The sequence below is a fragment of the Anolis sagrei genome, chromosome 3 (genome assembly GCF_037176765.1).
Source record: "Anolis sagrei isolate rAnoSag1 chromosome 3, rAnoSag1.mat, whole genome shotgun sequence".
Taxonomy (NCBI): domain Eukaryota; kingdom Metazoa; phylum Chordata; class Lepidosauria; order Squamata; family Dactyloidae; genus Anolis; species Anolis sagrei.
Genome location: NC_090023.1, coordinates 245,674,569 through 245,698,003, shown reverse-complemented (window position 1 = coordinate 245,698,003; position 23,435 = coordinate 245,674,569). Strand labels below are relative to the sequence as shown.

The 23,435-nt window shown below is 39.6% G+C and overlaps 1 protein-coding gene across 2 annotated transcripts; it reads right to left on the bottom strand.

Annotated features, from left to right (window-relative positions):
- Positions 1 to 512: 512 nt before the first annotated feature.
- MFSD1 (major facilitator superfamily domain containing 1) lies at positions 513 to 19,494 on the bottom strand. Of its 2 annotated transcripts, XM_060767621.2 has the most exons (17): positions 19,278 to 19,494; positions 17,285 to 17,337; positions 16,724 to 16,836; positions 16,257 to 16,299; positions 16,011 to 16,078; positions 15,472 to 15,580; positions 14,251 to 14,353; positions 13,313 to 13,411; positions 11,295 to 11,406; positions 9,613 to 9,669; positions 9,193 to 9,349; positions 8,640 to 8,737; positions 7,933 to 8,045; positions 7,478 to 7,525; positions 6,433 to 6,493; positions 3,914 to 4,025; positions 513 to 2,288 (listed from the first exon to the last, which is right to left on the bottom strand). In XM_060767621.2, the coding sequence occupies exons 1-17, from the start codon at positions 19,435 to 19,437 to the stop codon at positions 2,229 to 2,231; spliced, it is 1,566 nt and encodes a 521-aa protein (XP_060623604.2). In that variant the 5' UTR covers positions 19,438 to 19,494; the 3' UTR covers positions 513 to 2,228. The 2 variants fall into 2 exon arrangements, with proteins under 2 accessions (XP_060623604.2, XP_060623605.2); XM_060767622.2 differs by lacking the exons at positions 513 to 2,288; positions 3,914 to 4,025 and adding an exon at positions 4,162 to 4,923 and having other exon boundaries at positions 19,278 to 19,490.
- Between the last annotated feature and the right edge of the window lie 3,941 nt (positions 19,495 to 23,435).

Below are 23,435 nucleotides of genomic sequence, written 5' to 3'. Positions count from 1 at the left end.
CACTCTAACTCCCCAAGGGGATTCAGGGTGGATGACGGAACACATATACAGCATTGCCATTATATAATTAACAAGGACAGACATTACATAAACAGGGTAAAGGCTTTTCCCATCTTTTCCATTTCTGGCATCTGGAGACTGTCCTCGACACTCCATCTTCCATGCAGAGGAGCTTTGTTGTCCTTTTGACGTCCTCCCAATCAAATTGCAGGCATGGGCACTTTTATTACTTCCCCACTTTAAAGTGGCACTTATTTATCTTACATTTCTATTTTTTATCTGTTAAGGTCTGCAGAGAGCTGGGTGGGCAGGAAGCTCACCCCGACCTGGACTTGGAACGGCCAACCTTTCAATTGGCAGGATTTTCTGCAGCTTAATGGTTTAACCCACTGAGCTAAGCCTGAAAATCTTACCACAAAATTTGTTCAGAGATTTGCCACTGCCTTCCTCAGGCTGAGAGAGCATAATGGCAGTCACACAATGATAGTTATTAATAAAAATGAATCACAAAATACTGAACATATTGACTTTATTTAGAAAGAATAAAAACATAAATTGTAGGCATCCTCCTCCCCTAAAATATAATTTTATTTATTTTATGAAATTGCTACAAGTAACAAAAATGTATTCAATTGACTTTCTAGATCAACTTTTCAGCAATTACAGTCCTGAAAGCGTTTTGTTATATGAGTCAAGAGAACTTCTGTATTAGGAGCCTTTAACAATCACAAGATCAGGACATTGCTTAGTTTCAACTTCAGATAATAAAAATGTAAGAAATCTTTAGTAGTGAAGTTGTACCATATTGTTGGCTCAAAGTACAATCAAAATTAAAAATAGCAATGACAGAATTACCAGAAGAATCAGGGTTAATTAGAATACAGATTACAATACTGAAAGTGTACTATTATAGCCTGGAATTGGGTTTCCCAGTTTATGCCTGTTCTTCTTCCTCAATCAGCCGATCCTGTGCTTTCTGAAGAACTGTTGCAGAAAATTAGAGGACAGAATGTAGATACTCTAGAGGAGGCATGCGCACACTTCGGACCTCCAGGTGTTTTGGACTTCAACTCCCACAATTCCCAACAACCAATAGGGAGTTGTGGGAGTTGACGTCCAAAACACCTGGAGAACTGAAGTTTGTCCATACTTAGTCTAGAGCAGTGGTTCTCAAGCTGGGGTCCTCAGATGTTTTTGGCCTACAACTCCCGGAAAACCCAGCCAGTTCACCAGCTGTTAGGATTTCTGAGAGTTGAAAGCCAAAAACATCTGGGGACCCCAGGTTGAGAACCACTGCTCTAGAGGGATATCAGTGAAAATCTCCTTTGATTTCCATTTAGTGACTTTTCTGTCGGTTGGCTTTCCCTTCCACACCATTTATGGAAAGGTGAGTTTGAATCCAACAGCAAGGCAACTGTGATAACATCTTCGTGGTGAGTTCCAAAACCAAGGTCAGCTCTGAAGTCTGCTTTTTTTTTTCTCTGTATTTTAACACTCTTTCACTTATGGTAGTAAAATCAATCCTTTTTTAAAAAATATTATCATTTCAATGAACTGTAATGGGTGATTTCTATCATTTTTCTACAAAATCAATGCAATTGCCTTGACAGTAAAGATACATACTGAGCTATTTCCATAGGAAATCTCAATCTTCTGCTTTTCATTACCATAAACAATGGAAATACTTGATATTAACGCTATTTTGAAAACAGCTACTTTTAAGTAACAGTATGCTTTAAAAGTTTCATTCATTTCTGATAAAAGCAACACAAAAATTTCACAGAAATCATTAGTCTAGTGAATTAAATTCATTGCTTCCCTTCATTAGAAAGAAATCTAAGGCATGAACAAAGATGTCCACCATAGAAAGAATATAATTATTGAGTTTGTAACAAGAGGCAGTTTTAAAGGGCTGAATTACGGTGTTCTATCTAACTCTTTCTCAAAGTCAAGCTGCTCAACAGGCCTATATTATGAACAGATAAAGAACCTGAGCAAAACCAGAAATCTATCAGTAGCAGCACACAACTGACAACTTTTAAAAAGCATTCCTACCCTATCAGCTTTGGCACAAGGTTCAGGGCAGCAGTTTCACAATATCAGCTATTGGTTTGTTTGTAGAACATATTGTTGGGATTTTCATTATCTATGCAGCTGTATGGAAGACTGTGGTCGTGTGTGGCGCACAAGGTTCATGTATTGCATCCCCATGTCTTGGCACCACTCTGCTATTTCAACACACTTCTGTGAGCCAGTGCAGGTAAGTGACAAGCATAGTTGTCAGGCAGCTGCAAAAGTAAGAAAAAGCAGGCCGTCTCATCAATAAGTTTTTTCCAAGTTATTTGCTAAATGAAATAACAAAGGATCTATGTGACAACTGAAAACTATGGCACAGAGCAACAACGTGGCTGGAATAATGAGCCAAAACAAGTCTATGAGATCTTTCAAATGTTTGGATTCTGTTTACACACAACTCCCAATCATGACTGTAGCCTAGGGAAGAGGCATATTTGGCTCCACAATGTTTCTGGATTTTAACTCTCATCATCCTGCACATCACTGATTGTGATGGAGCCCCCGGTGGCGCAGTGGGTTAAACCCTTGTGCCGGCAGGACTGAAGACCAACAGGTCGCTGGTTCGAATCTGGGGAGAGGCAGATGAGCTCCCTCTATCAGCTCCAGCTCCTCATGCGGGGACATAAAAGAAACCTCCCACAAGGATGATAAAACATCAAATCATCCGGGCGTCCCCTGGGCAATGTCCTTACAGATGGCCAATTCTCTCACACCAGAAGCGACTTGGTTTCTCAAGTCGCTCCTGACACGACCAAAAAAAAAAAAAACTGGTTGTGATGACTAACATTAATGGAAACTACAGTCCAAAACATCAGAAGAGTCACACATTTCCCAATCTGGGTTGCTGTGAGATTTCCGGGCAGTATGGCCATGTTCCAGAGATCATTCTCTCCTGACGTTTCACTGACATCTATGGCAGGCATCCTCAGAGGTTGTGAGGTTTGTTGGAAACTAGGCAAGTGGAGTTATATATCTGTGGAATGTCCAGGGTGGGAGAAAGAACTCATGTCTGTTGGAGACAGACAAGAGTTGGGAGGTGATTAACTGACCCTGATTGTTTCCTGTCCGGAATTCCCTTATTTTTATATGTTGTTCTTTATTTACTCTCCTGATTTTAGAGGGTTTTTTTAATACTGGTAGTCAGATTTTCATGATTTCCTCATTTTTGTTGAAATTGTCCACATGCTTGTTGTGGATGTCAATGGCTTCTCTGTGAACAAAATCTGGCTACCAGTATTTTCTCCCTCTAGGGGTCTCTGAAGGTCACATAGATTGTCCTAAATGCCATAACTTGAAAGAAAGAAAAAGAATTGAAAACCTAATTCCAATCCTGGAAAATGTTAAGTTGTTGGGAAGTGGTGTGCGATCCCACTAAAGAATTACTGATCTGGAAACTTCGAGGAAAAAGAAGATTTGGTATTGTAAATATCTTTAGGGCTACCTGAAGTTTTTTATGGAATCCCCAAAGAAAACCCATCAATTGCATATGTGATGCAGCCATGACATTCAAATATTCTCAAATAAAGCTAGAAGCCAGCCAAGATGATACTGTGGGTGGATAGGCACATTTCCCTCAGCTCTGAACAGATGAGATTTGGGCCAAAACTGTCTGTTTTAACTAGATACAGTCAAGGTCTCAGTCAAAAGAGGCCCTTGCAACCAGAAGCCCTTGTTACTGCACCTTCAACACACAATGCATGTGCAATAACATTAAGTGTCATGTGCCACATGATCATGATGCTGGGATCAAATCTGAAATCGAAAGTAGCCTGACAAAGCAATAATTATTGCAGTTTTAAAATATATATATATACTTATATATACTACTTATCAGTACCTGAGCACCTAATCTGGAGAGATACCTATTCCTCAAACTAAAGTCATTCTTTGGCTGCAATCTGGCTAAGTCATCTTCATTCTGACGTCTGATTTGTTCCCGTCTCTTTGCTCTGTGAAGAGAAAGGGGATGCTATTAATGCACATGTGAATTCACAAGGTGTGCTAGAAAATCTCCTAGGTATTATTCCTAGATCAATAATATGACTGGGAAGGTAGGTTAAATCAGACAAATTTGATAGGCAGACATTCTTTTCTCCAGTATTTATTTACAAAGATCAAAATTCCAGTGCAAAAGTGCAAGTGTCAACATGGTGAGTCAAAGGGTAAGCTCTGCCTTTAACAAAAGAAGTACATTTAAACAGAATTAAACAGTTTCATTACAAAAGGGAGGACATAAACTTCCCCCGTCCACAAGACTGCTTAGCAGGCTGCTAGAAAAACACTCAATATTTTGTTCTCTCAGAGACAGGCATTTGATTTCACATAATTTCTCCAATCATTCTAGCAACACATATAACAACAATTTCACTTAAACTCTTCTGATCCAGGAATTCATATGATTTTATTATGAAACCGTAATTTGCAACAACAAACTGAGAAACATTAACCTGCATTTTGTAAGGCAACAGAAAATGCAGTTACTGAGTAACAATACACCCTTATTATTTGAACCATGATTACTCCACAGAAGAAAGATGAAGTCATCCAAAGAGCTGCCCATAGATTAAAATACTGGCTCCAAATAAGCTGAAGAAACCACCTTCCGTTGAATAGGAGTAGTCTCTTAGGTAGGTAAACTACCTGTCTGACTCCAGCTTAGTACTTGGGTAATGATGCCATTTTGATCACTGATACAAATAAGACGTTAAAAGAGTCAATGAATTGAATCAACTATTTCAAAGAGCTTGATGTTTATCCCTCGGGATGCATATACAATGCTCTTCAACAGGACACGTTGCCGATCAAATCCTCCCCACTTCTGGAAGATTTCCTATTCAGATTTCTTTTCTGCAAAAAATATTGTAGTGATTTGTTATTGTTACCACTATGACTTCTTGAAGGAGCTGAAGAGAAAGTTGTAAATAATCTCTCTTTGACTCGTGAGACAGCCTTTTTAACCCAACAAGGCATAGGCAAACTTTCTAACTTGGGGGGCGCATGGCAAGCCGGAGCAGGATGTGTGGGCCGGAAGGGAGGAGGTTCTCCCCAAGTCCCCTTCCTCCCTCCCCCCCCTTCTCTTTCAGAGGCAGAAAGTAAAGGAAAGACAAGAAACATTTGGATCCTAAAAGGGTTAGCCATGGTCCGGATGAGATGGTGGATGGGAGAGAAAGTGTATCCGTTAGACCCAGTACTGCCTACTCCTGAAATATAATCCTAGAATCCTAGAGCTGGAAGAGACACCCAAGGGCCATACAGTCCAACCCTATGCCATGCAAGAAGGCACAATCGAAGCACTCCCGTTATATAGTCTCTGCGGAAAAGCCTCTAGAGAAGGAGACTCCACCACACTCCCAAGCAGCCTATTCCACTCTCCAATAGCTCTTACTTTCAGGAAGTTCTTCCTAATCTTTTCAGTCGAGTCTCTTTCCCTGCCATTTGAAACCATTGCTCCCTTGTGTCCTGGCCACAAAAAGTCAGCCCACCTCTCTCAATGGGACATTTTAAATCTTGAAACATGGTTCTCATGTTCCCTTTTTACCTTTTCTTCTCCCAGCTAAACATTCCTTAGGAGGAAAGGAGAAAGGAAAAAAGGAAGGGAGAAGGAAGGAAAGACAAAAGGGAAGAAAGGGAAGGAAGGGAAGGGAAGGGAAGGGAAGGGAAGGGAAGGGAAGGGAAGGGAAGGGAAGGGAAGGGAAGGGAAGGGAAGGGAAGGGAAGGGAAGGGAAGGGAAGGGAAGGGAAGGGAAGGGAAGGGAAGGGAAGGGAAGGGAAGGGAGGAAGGAAGGAAGGAAGGAGAAAAAGAGAAGGGGGGGAGGAGGGAAGAAAGTGGGAAGAGGGAAGGAGGGAAAGTTGACTGACTTCATGTTAAAGAACAAAGGTGTCTAGAGGGCCATGGCTGAGGTAGAAAGGGACAATTTTGGCTACAGAATACATTACATGTATTTTTAAAAATTCAGGGATGAGAGATATGGGGAAGAGGCCACCTATTGTCCCCTGGGGAAAAAAACAAGCCCACTCACAGCAGCTGTCCTCCTCATGTTAGACCAAGGCTCAAATCTCACTGCAGTCCCATTGATTTCAGTAAACCTTGTGTATCTAATTGTATTGTATAATACCAACATTTATCTTTATAGTAAACTGTCATATTATCAGGATCTTCCACTTTATCAAAAAAATGTTCCTAACCCATTATCTTCAGGTGATCTTCAAGATGTCATAAAGGTTTAATGTTCTTCCAAGTCACCAGACAGTGTGGGGGGAAACAGTGCATAGTTATGTCAATGCCCATTATCCATTTCCACCTTATTTTGTAATACATCAGAGATGACTCAGGTCAGAACTCCAGCTACATACTTACTCATCCACAGCTAGTTTCTGCAACTTTTCCCTTTTCTTTGCAGATAAGTTAAGGTCACCTCCTATGGCATAAGAGATATTCATGTTTGTAACATATTCTTTGAACATTCTTTAGAAGTCACTTCTAACTTGCACCACAACTTTGTGAAGGGCACAGATTACTTAAATGCATAGATTTAAAAAAAATGGGGAAGGAAATTTCACTACATTGAGAGTGGTTAAAGCATCAACTTAGAAGAAGTAAAGAAAGTGACCTGCACAATTCTACCCATATGGCAACCCCAGATTTATGTCATACTGGCCAGTATGTGCTTTTCCAACTTGTGGCAACTCTAAGATGAGCCAATCCAATCAGTAGCTCTGTAGCTGGCCTTTCAAGCTACGGGGATTCTGAGAGCTCTGGACATAAGGAGAGTCACCCGTTTTGCATTAAATCTCACAAATAATTAAGTTCATGGAGATTCACTGCTCCAAATACAATACAAACACCAACTCAGAGAACTAAAAGCTTCAGGCTAAATTAGGCATGCTTGGTTGTTTCAATACTGACTTTTTAGTGTCTTAAAAAGTGAAAGTGTGTGTCTTCAAAATTGAGTATTATGGTTCTGACTAACAAAATACTATGGCATGCTAAGACTACATACCACTTCAGAGAGCCACTTCAATGGCATAAAATATAGTATGTTTGTGTATGTGTGTTTGTTATAAACAGAGTTATTGAAAAACGGTATTAAAACAAAAGGAAAACAAGTGAAAGTTCCAAAAGAAACAAACTATTGCAAATGACACATACTGGGTTTGCAATAGAAAACAAGGTGGTACATGGTAGATACACATGTTTATAGTTACTGTGAAATATCTGTATGTGAGAGCAAGATGGGACAACAAAGTGAGATTTATTGTAGAGTCAAAACCACAAATATTGTTGTTAAAAATGTCAGTTATAAGCATGTGCCACTATGTTAACATTGGTTGAAGTTAAAATCATCTGCTGACTCAAATGTAAGTGCTCACAAGTACAGAGAGTTAAAATCAAAGATGCTTACCTCTAAGGTAATTCACAAAGTACAGCATGACCACAGCAATGAGTGACACTAAAAGATAAAAATAAAAAGCCATATGACAGCCGCCTTATTACACAGGTTGTTACAAGCCAAAGACTTTCAAACAGGGCATTTGTCTAACACCAAAGCGGTTTCTTTCTAAGGTGGCCATTGTGTGCAGAACCACACAGGAGTACTTTGATTCCAAATACATGCAACTACAGTATAACAAAACAGACACATGATAAATGTTCATGTACAGTACCATAGATAATCTATGTTTGAGTCTTACAGGAGGAGTACAAAGTTGGGAGGAGAAAAATAGTTGCCTTACTACTCAAACCATGGACATGCCCCAGCTTTCACCAGGAACACCACCACAGTTTATTTTGAAACCTGCTTTTATTTCAATTGCATTTTTGAAGGCATTTTGCACCTTGAGATGGTATCATACTTACAACACACACAAGCACTGAAGAATATTTCTAGGAAGAGGTACCCTCGGGAATCTAGTATCAGACCAGCTGCAATGGAAATGATGGCTAGACCCAAGTTCTGGATTGACTGCATGCTGAAAAGCAATACAATGATTGGGTTACAGAGGCCAATCATTTCCCCTTCAGTTAAGAATAAAGCTGCCTGAAATATTATCCCAAATCGTCAATAACATTTGAAATTATAGAAAAATAAAAATCCTTTAGAATAATGAAATATGTACTACTCGGACATTAGAATTGCTGCTAAACCCAGCAAACTGCAATTAAGATTTAGCATATCTTCACAGATGTTTTATATGCATCCTGAACGCAGATATTGCATTTTCTTTTCCCAGCAGTAATTATATTTTGAAGCCTAAAAAGAAGGAAATCGGCTGTGACATTCATCTTCTAGGCAAATGTCAACCAACCAACCAACCACCACAATGCTTTGTTTCGGTTTTTAACTTTTTGAGGTGGGAATGTTAGGATAACAGCAATAGAACAAGAGAAGTTTGCTCAGAATTTGTCCCCAATCTGGACTCTTCACATTACTATACTTTCAAGTTGACAATTCTTGTAAATCAAGACTGTTAAATAGAACAAAGACCTGAATATTTTGCCATAAGTTTAGGTTGAAAGACAAAGGCTCATTTCCAAAATTGAAAATATAAATACCTATTACTTACAAGCCATAAGCTGTTCCCAGTTGATGTTCGGGGACAACAAAAGCAACCATAGGCCATAAGGCACAGGCAAGCAAGGAATAAGCTACTCCCAGCAAACACTGTGGAAGATAGATTTAAAAACACTGCATCAACATTTAAGAACACTAAAGGGAACCAATAATATGGATATAACAAACGATACGTTGCATTTCTGCATAGATTTCCTGTGATAATAGGCTGCTTCTATTGCTGACATAACATGTGGGAACTAAAAGTAGCTGACAGTCAAAGTGATAACTACATAATGAGCCTAGTTGATAAACAACACCACTAACACCATGGACACATCCTGAAGCAGTCTAAATTGCTATTATGAAAAAAGCTGTTTTAGAGTTTCGATTTCTAATATGTGCATGGAAGGAAGGAAATAGGATGTATCTATTATTGTGGTACCATTTTCATATACATAAAATCTTTTGGAGTGTAATACATGAAACAGAGTTCCTGTAAAAGTTGACAATTATGCACCCACACCCCAGAATTTGAATAAAACAAAATCAGAAGAAACACCTACCATGGCCACCCAAGGGTTCCAGAAAGTAAAGGCCAACATGATGTGAGACACCAATGTAGTCACCACGGCACATATAACCCAGGTAATATTCTTTCCAACCCTGTCAACTAGGAATCCGAAGACAGGGGACATGAGTGCTGATATGACATACACTATACTATAAAAGAAACAAGAGGTACTTGTAAGGATGCTAGAATTCCAAGGAAAAAACAGGCCTTGTATAATGTATAGGAGTTTAAATTATTGTTTTCTGTCCTTATTTTAACTGCTTTTCATTTTATGATGGTTTGATTGATTGCTAACATTTGTATGCTAGTAATTTTTAACTATGTCTTAAATACTGTAAGCTACCTCCAATTGCAAACTGTGGAAAGGCAGAAACAACTAATAACCTCATTTGTAAAGCTGTATCCTATTTACCTGTTGATTGCACTTGCTTCTTGAGAGGAAAACTTGAACTTCTCAATGAAGAAAACTCTGTTCAGAGAAACCATGGAGAATTTACAATCATGCCAGCTTTAAAAATAATTAATGACTTAAAACAACCAGCCTACAATTTTGATAGCACGCATTTATCAGCAGCCCTCAAGAAAGTAAGAACCATGTGACAAAATTATCTTGGAGAAAATAGCTAATTGACTAATGAATAAGAAGTAACAGGGCCAGTCCAAGACATTGTACATCTGTATGCATATGCTTTATACTTGAGGCCTTAACATCATTCAGTACATCTAAAACAATGGATTTATATCCACGAAAGCTCAGGCTAAAATAAAAACCAATTAGTCTTAAAGGTGCTGTAAAATTCCTTTTTTCCCCTTCCCTGCCCTTCCTCCTTTTTAAGGAGCAAGAAAGTAGTGTAGGCATGGGTTGGCTTGCAGATTTATGCTTCAAAGAGAGCTCCAAGCCTGAGAGTAATTCTGATTGGACTACTTGGTTTTGTAAAAGGATGAGAAGACTAGAGTGTTTAGGAATTCTGGCAAGATAGCAATAATCTTTATAAGATCAGTCTATGTGTATTAGAATTAATGGGGATTGGGGAAAATATTGGTTTTTAATAATACCATTCGATGTGTATAATTTTTTTCTGCAATGGAATTGTGCAGTCTGAGTAAGAGTAAGTCTTCCATCAAAGGAGAGATCAGGTGGATAAGGAAGAGGCTAAAGTCAAGTGCTCAGATTTGTAAAATGTATGTCAGTGACAGAGCTACATCTGACATATATTTTGCATTTACTTGAAAAACACAACACACAGGCGAAAGTTCTATGTGTCTCAGAAGGGAACACGCACATACAATGTTTATGACTGCATCTATACAAAGGACATCTTAAAGTCACAGTTAGAGAAGCCATTCACAACTTACTGTTGGCTAACCCTATGATGCAAAAAAATGAACAGGTTGTGTTATTGGAGCAGCCAACCTAAGGCTTTCAGGGGAGGGATACATAAACAAGTGTGAGAATACACACGAGGCAACATTTTAGTAAATTCTTTTGATCACTGCCATAGTTTTCAGATGGATAAATGTACAGCCACAGAACTCCTCTATCTCTAGTCTGACCTACAGTGCTTATTTTTGAGTTTAGAATATGTATCGGTAAGATCTAGAACTGCAGCAATCTTCAGACTATTGTATTAGATCTTTTGAGGAGATGTCTTTGATGGTTTCACATGGGTCTGCTATCTTCTTCAGAGTCAACCAGGATTAAAGGATTTATATGTGTTGAATGCCCTCCTGACAAAAGTGAAACATAACTACACTTAATTCTTTCACCTACTCAATATTTTTCTTTTCAGCAAGGCTAATAAATGCCAATTGACTCTTTAACTAATGCATTCTGCTTTTATTATAATTTTTTTATAAAAATGTTCATCTATTGTACACCACTCTAAAATCAGGTATGGAGCAGCTTATCAATTAACTGAACAAGTAACACTGGTTTGATGGAATGGACCAACATGGACCCAAATAAAGCTACTGAACACTGTGCTTAAAAGTATTTATCACTTAAAATCACCAATTCACAACACACCAAAGAAAAACTCTAGACAAACTTACTCCAAAATGGCAAGTCTAAGGTCTTACTAAACATGCACTTACTTTCCAAGTCCAATGAACGGGAAGACGGCCACATAATAACAAACACAGACAATAAATATGAGCCATAAGGACAGTGAGAAGTCTTTCACATCAGTTAATTTAATCACTTCACCTTGAAGAAAGAGAAACATCAGTATCAGAATTAATAAGCTACATTTGTAAAAGACAGATTCACAAGTGTTCTGTAACACTGGATTTCATGTAAAAGTTTCTTCAGTGAGAAAAGTCAAATTCTGCTTTTCAGAGTTGCTTTTAGCCTGTTTTATATTACTGCTATTTCGTGTATTAAATGCTCTCTCTTTGCAATGCATCAAGCCCCATCCACATAGCTAAATAAAATCCCACTTACCTGCTTTTAACTGGACTATATGGCAGTGTGGACTCAGATAACCCAGTTCAAAGTAGATAGTGTGGAATAATTTGCTTTGATATTCTGGGTTATATGGCTGTCTGGAAGGGGCCTTAATCTGACTATGCATTATAGAAGCAAACCAGGGCTTGAAATTCCCCATGTGAATAGCAAACAATATCATGAAAGAGACAAAAGTGGGTCATTTCAAAATAAGGAATTTACTGATGTATATTCAACTAGCTGTGCCCTGCCACGCGTTGCTGTGGCCTATAGTAAAACTTATCAAAGTTGAGGTAGATATCTGGACTATTATGAAAGAGAGGTACCTACCTATTCCTTCCCCCTTTTCCTCCCCCTTTCTCTCCTTTCTTCCTTCTCTACCTCTTTCTTTCTTTCACTACTTGGTTTCATCCTTCTCTCTTTCCTTCATTCCCTCCCCCTTTCTTCCTTTGCCTTTCTTCCCTCCCTGTTTGCTTCCTTCTTTCACTTTTTATTTCCTTTTATTTTACCACCATCATAACAATAACAATAATGCAATGCATTGCCTCTGGGACCTGACACCTCTCCCATTCCCCCTAAAAGGGTCTCATAGGAACAATAGCATAATAATAATAATAATAATAATAATAATAATAATAATAATAGAAATAACAACCTTTACCCGCCACGTGTTGCTGTGGCCAATCTTCCCTCTTTCTCTCCTTCTTTCTCTCCTTCCTTCCTTCCTTCCCTCCCATCTTTCCTTCTCCTCTTCTTTCTCTATCTCTTTCCTTCCTTCCCCCTTTTTCTTTCTTTTCTGCTGTCTCTCTTTTCTTTCCTTCCATCTTTCCTTTTCTTTCCTTTTCTTCTTCCTTCTTTCTCTAACTTTCCTTCCTTCCCCCTTTTTCTTTACCTCCTTTTCTCTTTCTTCCTTCTTTCCTTCCTTCCTGTCTTTCCTAGATTTTGACAGGGCGGGAAGGGGCGGGGTGGGGTTTGGAGGGGGCGTGAAGTTTTGCCGTTTTGTGAGTGTGTTGTTGTGTTGTTTTTCATTTTGAGTAGATATGTTTGTACCTTGTGGATTGTGTTATGGGCATGGGAATTTTGGTTAAGTTTCGTTGGGGGATTTTTGAGTTTTGTTGTTTTGCCGTTTTGTGAGTGTGTTGTTGTGTTGTTTTTCATTTTGAGTAGATATGTTTGTACCTTGTGGGTTGTGTTATGGGCATGGGAATTTTGGTTAAGTTTCGTTGGGGGGTTTTTGAGTTTTGTTTCCTCGTTGGATGCCCCTAACAAATTTATATATATAGATGGGGCCTTCCACACAGCCATTTAACCCAGAATATCAAGGCAGAAAAACCCACAATATCTGCTTTTAACTGGGGGTCCTTCCACATAGCATTATATCCCAGAATATCAAGGCAGAAAATCCCACATTATCTGCTTTGAACTGGATTGTGAGATTTTCTGCCTTGATATTCTGGAATACAGGGCTGTGTGGAAGGGCCCTGGGTTATTTGAGTCCATGCTGCCATAAATTCCAGTTCAAAGAAGATGATGAGGGATTTTATTCAGCTGCGTGGAAGGGGCCAAAGAAAAGAAGGAACATGTTCAATATTTGTTTCTATTCACTCTCTAACAAACATTTTTTTAAAAACAAACATTTCATTACTGAACAACAACACACACTTACCAGTCTTTCCTTGCTCTTTACATAGAATTTTCTCAGCTCTTTTGTCCAGATAAGCAAGAATGAGAGCACAGATTAATGAAAAAATACATGTCACACCACCTGAAATTGAGAGTAAATGCATTTTATATCAAAAATTATACCGAAATGGCAACTTACTAAGAACTGAATAAATAACAACAATTGTGTTATTAGATATGGAACTAAAAATAATCAAAGGCAGTTTTCCACAAGTTGATCCCACCAGATATTTTGGCCTACAATTCGCCCCATTCCTGCCACTGGCAATGCTGTTCGCGAGTAGTAGGAGTTAAGACCAAAACAAGAGTAAATTGGCTGGAAAGAGATGACCTAAGACAGTGGTGGTGAGATATTCGGGACTTTGAGTCCCAAAGCTCACAGCCAGTGTACCCCTGATAATGGATTATGTGATATATAGTCCAAATTTTCTGGAGGGCCAAATTCCTACCCATGGCCCAAAGAATGCATGCAATGGTCTAAAAGAATACACTTCTCAGTTTATAAATGCATACAGTTCAGAATCTGAAAATTTCTCAGTTAAATATTGAATAGTTTAAGAAACTTCTTTCAGCTTATGTTAGTAATATTTATCAGTGTACCAACAGATCTAAAAATGGATACAATGGGAATCAGAGCTGTCTATGGAAGGATTACACTTCAAGATTATAGTTGCTTTGTTCTAATTGGATCAGATATCTAACTTGTGTGTGGTGCAGGAAAGCAGGACATGATAATCTCTTACGCATCTAAGTAAAAGTAAATTTTACTCTTATTCCATTAGAACAATTTATAAGCTTTGCTTTCACACATTTTACGAAGAACCTGGAGTTTATAAACTAAACTAACCACTAGCTTCCTATTCATCCATATTGGAGCAAATCCCAAAACACTAAGAGTAAATAATAGAAGAATTTACTAACCAATAAAAAGTGCTACCCCAAGAGTAGTGTGACCTGTAGAACCCAGAAGATCTTGAACTTTCGAGTATACCCATCCCATAATATTCATGTTCACAGTGCTCCCCTAGGAAGATAAATGAATTGTGATAATATATTTTCAACACAGTACAAAAGAACAGAAAAAAGAATATCCATTTGAATAATCTCTGTGTGTGTTGCACACAACACTTCAAATACATCTAGCTTGAACAACTGTCTGCAATCAAGAATGCAGAATTCATATATAGTAAATCTGTCAGTAGTGTTGTCGAAGGCTTTCATGGCCTGAATCACTGGGTTGCTGTGAGTTTTCCAGGCTTTATGGCCATGTTCCAGAAACATTCTTTCCTGACATTTTGCCCACATCTATGGCAGGCACAGATGGCTGTGAGGTCTGTTGGAAACTAGGCAGATGAGGTTTATATATCTGTGGAATGTCTAGGGTGGGAGAAAGAACTCTTGTCTGTTGGAGGCAAGTGTGAATGTTGCAATTGGCCACCTTGATTAGCACTGAATAGCCTTGCCAGGAGTGCTTTTATTGCGTATTCCTGCATGGGAGGGGGATGGATAGCCCATGTAGTCTCTATGAGACTATAAACTAGATGCTACAGACACTCAGCAAAGGGTAGCTATCATCAACATGCCAAAGGCAGCAACCTGCTTATCTGGACAGCAACTCTTGCTAATCCTGACAACTCAAGAGACTTGTACTCTCAAATACTTGATAAGGCCTGAAGAAGGGTCTTCTATAGAACCTGCCTGGTCAAAGGACTGTCATTCTGACTACATTACGCTATCATTCTGACTACATTTTTAATGGAGTCTGCTAATATGTGATAATAGGATGGTGCTTACCTGCAATCAGACTCAAATACATTCTTTTTCACACAAAGTAAATCTTACAAGAGTCAAGTTCTGCAAGAGGGAGCATTTCAGGTACAATTTGAGGTCCCTTGACATCTATCACATCTTCTCAGTGGACCAATTTTAAACTGGTCCACCAAGAAGACTGGCTAACCAGAAGCATTGGGACAATCAATTGTAAGGAATGAATTCTTAGAATTGTTATTAGAGAATTCTGTTGGGTATTCTAAAATTCCTTTTGAATAATTATGTCCCTAACTATATGCATAGATAGAAATAAATGTTAGGATGCATTTATGGTCCTTACAAGAGAAAACAAAAATGAGTTTTCAAACTTACAATTCTAGCCATGCTGAGCTGAAGTCCAAACACAAGGTTTAATTCTTTTCCTTTAAACCAACTCACGGCATAGGTATTTTGAGCTACTGCTAAGGATTCTCCACCAATCCTAAATGAAAGAAGGGGGTTAAAAAAATAAATGATTAAAACAATATGCATGACACAACCATTTCTTGTTATTTGGAGTTATAAGGTAAGGTAAAGGTTTTCCCCTGACATGAAGTCCAGTTGTGTCCGACTCTGGGGTGTGGTGCTCATCTCCATTTCTAAGCCGAAGAGCCAGCGTTGTCCATAGACACCTCCAAGGTCATGTGGCCAGCATGACTGCATGGAGCTCCGTTGGAGTTATATTTATGTTAATATGCAAGTTTAGTTTAGAGTATTCAGAAGATCAAAAGGGAAATGATTTAATGCTTCCCAAGACAAAGAAACTGAACTGATTCAGAAGATTTTTTTAAAAAAATATAAAGTTAACTATAGCCTTTTTAATACTGAGAGAAGGTAACAAGGGATGACACAAAGCTAATATAAGAACTTACCCAAACACAAACCTGCCAGCTTCCATCAGCCAAAAAGTATTGCTTATTGCTCCCATAGCAAAAATCACCTTAAAGAGTGGAATATGAATAACATGTCAGCTTAAATGCTGGAGCCACATCACTAACAAATATTTTCACTCAGTATTTTTTAAAATTTAGAATAATCTAATGGTCTGCAGATCATTAGGATGATCTACTGAATATCTATTGATTTATATTTAACTGTAAGTTATTTATTCCACTTACCTGTCCAATACAGACAAAGCAGCTGAATATTATTGTGCCCCACCTGCAAAGAAGTTTGCAACCATTAAAGCCATTGTAATAAAGAAGCAACAACACAAAAATACCCCCTTATTGCAATTCAGCTGAACATAAAGTACATCTAAAGGTCGTTCAGCCATTAATATCTTCCAATGCATGCATAAGACGTGGTTGTTTGAGAAGGCGTTTGATTAAGTGCTACAACAATTGGCAACGATGATTGGAAGGGAATATGGATAACGAGATTGGATTGTGATTCTATGATGAGACGTCGCGAATGATTTAGTATAATTGTATTATTGGTAGTGATGTTGTTATTGTGGTTTGTGATATTGCCTTTATTGTAAATTGTTTTCTATATGTTGTACACCGCCATGAGTCGCCCTAGGGCTGAGAACGGCGGTCTACAAGTGCAGTAAATAAATAAATAAATAAATAAGTTATCTTACCTTATTCCAAATACTCTGTCAATAAGAAAGCCTCCAAAGAAACAGAGAATCACGTTGGGCCAGGAATACCATGCATACAGTGCCATGAACTGAGCAGTGTTCACTTTCATGTCCTAAAAGAAAGCGCAAAAACACAAATCAACATTTCAGCTCCACTTTAGTTATAAAATACATATTAAGAAAAATCTATCTAATGCAGGTTTTCCTATTGAAACAACCTGACCCTTGCTAGGAAAAAAAAACCTATATAAAAGTGAGGTCTAGATTGTATCTGTGATAAATTCCATGTGAAGTACACACATTTTGGACAGTTCCATTTTTTCCTTTCAGTCGTGTACAGATTATCAAACCTCCCTAAATAGCTTTTGAATTACATTATAATTAAAAGTACTGGAATTAGAGACTGAATTAGCAAGCCAAGTACTTTAAATTGTAGGTCCTATTTAAAAAATAAGAGGAGGACAATGTAAGTCTCTCCTTGATGTTGCTGAAAGGTCTAGTGCACAATTAAAATATTATCATCTTAGTGGATGAAGGGTGAAATTCGTGGTTTTCACTTACCCTTTGAACTTGAGTCTGAAGAGCTGCTGGGTTGTCATAGCAAAAATAGCTGCCTAAAGAACAAAAATTTAAGAAAAAAAGATTTATTGAAAATGCTTTTAATAGTAGCATTGATACTTTGGATCCCACAATTAAATCACAACATAAAGAGAAAGAAGAGAGGAAGAAAGGCATCCTCAATTTTTTCTGGAGCACCAGAGAATAAAGGGAGAGGATAATCTTGAGCTTGGAAACAATATTTTTGCATGTTTTCAAACTCTTAGGAGCTGTACCTACTGATCTACTCACATCTGTATGTTTTCGAACTGCTAGATTGGCACAAGCTGCGGCTAACAGTGGAATCTCATGCTGCTTCCCGGATTCGAACCCTAACCAATTCCCAATATTTCCTACCATAGTCCATGCTGATTGCAGATGACAGGAGATGACATATAAAACATGATTTGGAGGAGAAAGGTCAATACAATGTTCCCTTGCTACTTAACGGTTCGCTTTTAGCGGACTTGCTGTTTCGCAGGTTTTTTAAAATATTAATTAAAAATATCAAATATAAAATATTTACGTCCAGTGGAGGCCAGGGACCCTGGAAGTGCAGCGGGGAAGGCCTGCCTCCCTGGCCTCCACAGACCCCAGAAGTGTGGCGGCCTGAGGCGTGGCGGGGAAGGCCTGCCTCCCTGGCCTGCTGCTCCCTGTATGGCTCCAGAGGCTCTGCGGAGGCTAGGGAGTCAGGCAGGCACCCACGGGATGTGCCAGGAGATGGGTAAGGAAGCGCAGGTAAGAAAATAATATATACAATATATAAAATAATGTATAAATATTAAAATTAATGATGTCCCTACTTTGCGGATTTTCACTTATCACAGGTGGTCCTGGAACGGAACCCCCATGATAAGTGAGGGAACATTGTACAGCAATTTTCCATTTTATCCCTACAACAGGTATGATAGGGTTAGAGGCAGTGCAATATGGGGACACCCATTTTGGGGGGAAAGACAAAGGGGAATGTAAAACCACTCTCCAAAAGCGCAACGGAAAAGCCAAGTTTTGAAGTTCTTCTTGAAAGTTTCTAGGGTGGGGGCTTGTCTAATCTCGCTGGGCAATGCATTCCAGAGTTGGGGGAACCAACTACCCTTTCCCCTTCTCCCCTATGTTTTTGCTCCCTTTCCCACTTTTTTATAATGTAATTTGGAAACTTTTAATAAAAAATATTTTTAAAAAAACAAAATCCTCCTGATGCTCTGAAAAAACAATTTGAGCTTGGAAACTGTATTTTTGGACTAGAAGATCAGAATGAAGAGAGGGGCCATGAAATAAAATTGGAGCTCCTGGAACAGCTGTTCCAGAACAAAAATATAATATTAATATTGTGCAATGATAATAATAATATATTGTATTTACTTTTTACTTGTAAGCCACTTTGAATCCCCTTTGGGGTGAGAAGGGCGACATATAAATGTCATAAATAAATAAATAAAAGAAATAAAACAGATGAATTAAACAGTTCAAAACTCTGGTTCAGTTTAAGGCACTTGCTGCTACATCCATCCTGATGACATGACTCAGTAGACTCGACAGAGATTAGAAATTGCCATTCAAAAAAGGAAGGAAGTTTGAAACTGCAACTCAACCAGTTTCACTTCAATGCCTGCCTATTCCTCCATTCCTTTGCTTCCACTTTTTATGCTTGGTCACTTGGTTCGACATCATTGAGGCATGACAGTGAACGAGCTATGCATCCATTTCACAATGTAAAGGAGGCATGGGCTAATTTGGGCCCTCCCTCTGTGTGTTTTGGACTTCAACTCCCACCATTCCTAACCTCAGGCCCGTTCCTTTTCCCCCTCAGCCGCTTAAGCGGCTAAGGGGGGAAAGGAAAGGGCCTGAGGTTAGGAATGGTGGGAGTTTAAGTCCAAAACACACAGAGGGATGGCCCAAGTTGGCCCATGCCTGGTGTAGAAGCCCCTTCCACGAAAGAGAAAGTCTTCTCGCTCACCGAAGCCCAAGAAGCACATCAGGGAAAGGACCAGGAGGCGGTGGGCCAGGCGGCTGGGGTCGCACACCGCCGGCATGGGCTTCCCTTCAGGGCCCTGAGAGGCCTCGGCGGGCGACTCTCCCTCCAGCAGCGCCTCTTCTTCCTCCTCCATGGCCGCCATCTTGACGGGCGGGCGGAATCACGTGAGCGGGTGCGTCACATGACCCGCCCTCACCCAGCCCTCACGTGGGAGCCTGAAGTGTAGGGCTGGGGAGGAAATGCAAAGTAGCCAAGTTTAGTCTAAGTTGAGCAACCCTGAAAAGTGTTCAAATAGACCAATATTTCTCAACCTTCCTAATGCAACAGCCCCTTAATACAACCATAAAATTATTTTGTTTGCTACTTCATAACTAATTTGGCTACTGTTATGAATCATAATGTAAATATCTGATATGCAGGGTGTATTTTCATTCATTGGACCAAATTTGGCACAAGCACCCCATACGCCCACATTTGAATACTGGCGGGGTTGGGGGAGGGATTGATTTTGTCATTTGGCAGTTGTAGTTGTTGGGAATTATAGTTCACCTACAATCAATGACATTCTGAACTCCACCAACAATGGAATTGAACCAATCTTAGCACAGGGGACGACTTAAATCAAGACATAGCTTTCTTAGATCTACAGAGACACTCGCTGGAACACCTCAGCAAGTGAGAGTCCAAAAGTGGCAGGCTCAAACCCAGCACCTCAATCCGTGGGTGATACCAGATGAGAGACACCCCCCTCCCCCCCGGGCACACAGAAGACTGGGCGAGTTGGAAGGCGGTGAACAGACTGCGCTCTGGCACCACGAGATGCAGAGCCAATCTTAAGAAATGGGGCCACAAAGTGGAATCCTCAACATGCGAGTGTGGAGAAGAGCAAACCACTGACCACCTGCTGCAATGCACCCTGAGCCCTGCCACATGCACCATGGAGGACCTTCTTGCGGCAACACCAGAGGCACTCCAAGTGGCCAGATACTAGTCAAAGGACATTTAATCAACTACCAAGTTTGCAAAATCTGTGTTTTTTTAATCTGTTTGTTTGTTTTGTTCTGTTAGAAATGTAATACAATGGTATGGTTGCTGATGACACGATAAATAAATAAACAGCACAGGGAATTCCCATGACCAACAGAAAATACTGGAAGGGTTTGGTGGGCTTTGACCTTGGGTTTGGGAGTTGTAGTTCACCTACATTCAGAGAGCACTGTGGACTCAAACAATGATGGATCTGGACCAAACTTGGCACCAATACTTAATATGCCCAAATGTGAACACTGGTGGAGTTTGGGGGAAATAACCCTTGGCATTTGGGAGTTGTAGTTGCTGAGATTTATAGTTCACCAAATCAAAGAGTGTTCTGAACCCCACCAATGATACAATTGGACCAAACTTCCCACACAGAACCCCTAAAACCAACAGAAAATACTGTGTTGTTGTAGGTATTTTCAGGCTATATGGCCATCTTTAAATCTCTTTTCTTATCCACCAACATTATGTTTCCTGTTCTTGAGTTGGGAGTATAATAATTGCTTTGGGAGACAGTTATCGGGCATTCAGACAACGTGGCCAGTCCAGTAAAGTTGATGGCGTAGGAGCATCGCTTCAGTGCTGGTGGTCCTTGCTTCGTCTAGCACACTGACATTTGTCCACCTGTCTTCCCAAGAGATTTGCAGGATTTTTCAGAGGTAATGCTCATGGAATCGTTCCAGGAGTTGAGTGTGATGTCTCTAGACACTTGTTGATAGACTATAAGTTAGCTGCCCTTGCTCCACCCCCCCCCCCACCCGACCCCACCCTGATGTGCGACAGGAAGTTGCTGCCAACTGTGAGAGAAATAAGGTTGAACACTGTGAAAACCACCCGCTGCATGGCTATCAGCCTCCTCCCAGTAGACTCCAATCAAGGAAAAGTTTCATGAGAACCACCACTCCTCTTAATGTTTCCCCAGCAACAGCAAGATTTCCTGCTGTTATTTCTGCCTCTCTTGCCAAATTTCCCGCTGAAGAAAACCTATACAGTTCAGTATCTGGATAACTCAAGTATCCTTCTGTATCTGGGAGAGATTATTTCCAACAGCATTCCAAGATAGAAGAATACTTAGGCCCCATCTATACTGCCATTTAAAATCCAGATTATCTGATTTGAACTGGATTATATGGTTGTGCAGACTCATATAATCCAGTTCAAAGCAGATAATCTGGATTATTTGGTGTGATAATCTCGATTATGTGGCAGTGTAAACCCAGCTTTACTTGGAAATGGGACTTGACTATCTCAGAAAGCTTCAGCTGTAAAGGTAAAATATTTAATTCCTCCTGTCCGTGCCCACTTCCAACCCAAATCCAGTTGCATTCAAAAGTATTGTGGTCCATTGACTTGCATGTAATGTAACTCATCAAATGCTGGAATTTGTTTCCTTTTTTGGTGCGCAAATTGCCCTCTCACAGCTGCACCGTTGTCCTAAATATTTCTTTACTTCACATTAAAAGAGGTGGGAGGAAAATCCACTCACGCACCTTTATAAACCGTCATGAAAGAGCCTTTGTTTTCAGACTGATGCTGGTAAAGCAAACAGAGGATGAGGAAGAAATGGGGTGCAATCTGTAGAATTAATGTAGCTTGACACAACTTCAAATGCCATGGCTCAATGCAATGGAAGTTGTAGTTTTACAGCGTCTTTAGCCTTCTCCACCAGAGTGCTGGTATCTCAGCAAACTACATCTCCCAGGATTCCATAGCATTGAATCAAGGCAGTTAAAGTGGTGTCAAACTGCATTAATTCTACAGGGTAGGAGCACCCCATATCAGGTGCTCTTACACTGTACAAACACATACACACACACACACAGCTGGAGTTACACTTAAAAATGTAACTGTTCCGACTTACATACAAATTCAACTTAAGAACAGACCTACAGATCCTATCTTGTCTGAAACTCGGGGACTGCCTGTACATACATACACACAAGATTATTCTCTGAGTGTCATTTCTAAGCGTCTAATACTAGTGTTTCAGCAGATGGTGGCACTCTGGAGCTGCATTGCACTTACCAGATGGTTGAAGGAAAATCCAAGCAAAATATTCTGTACTTTCTTTCCATGTTTATATCTGAATAAAATATATTATGAAAAATATGAAATATCTTCTGAGAAATAAAAGCTAGTGGCCTTGTCACCACAGTACTTTGCTAGCAGCCCCGCACTGAATAAATGTAGTTCTGCCAATATACTAGTTTGGGAATTACAGCCACTGTTAAAGCAGCTGCGGCTATTCTGTTTTATTTACTTATTATACGTATAACCTACTCTTCCTTTGGATGGTTTAATAATTTTCTATCTACTTATGTGCCGAACCCATTTCTGGTCAGCCATAACTTCACTCACCTTCAGATCATTGTTTGAGTGGATGTATTTAATTCATATGTAGAAACTCTTTACACAAAGAAGTTTTCAAATGTTATATCAGAAGCCATTCAGTTATTCATGTAGAATGATCCTCTCTAACAGCCAAACAAAGGCTGAGACTTGGCACAGATTTCAGAATATGAAAAGCATTTCACTAACCACTCATGGGATTGCCATGATAAAGGATTTACAATTGGAATTTTGGGATTAAGTCATATTGTATTACCAAATAGCTGGAACCCTTGGTGGCACAATTGGTTAAACCCTTGTGCATGTAGGACTGCTGACCAAAAGGTCCGCAGTTCGAATACGAGGAGAGGGATTTTATTTTTTTGTCATGTTAGGAGCGACTTGAGAAACTGCAAGTTGTTTTCTGTTGCCCCAGAGACCAGGACTCAGAGCAATGGGTTCAGATCAGAGGAAAGGAGATTCCACTTGAACATTAGGAAGAACTTCCTGACTGTAAGATCTGCTCAACAGTGGAACTCTCTGCCTCGGAGTGCAGTGGAGGCTTCTTTGGAGGCTTTTAAACACAGTCTGGCTGGGTATCTATCAGGGTTGCTTTGATTGTGTTTTTCCAACATGGCAGGTGGTTGTACGAGATGGCCCATGTGGTCTCTTCCATCTCTATGATTCATCCTCTGAAAAATAAGCTACTTTACATCACTGAGGTAAGAGGAAACTGAAAAAAACATACATTAAAATTTTACATTTTTATCTGAA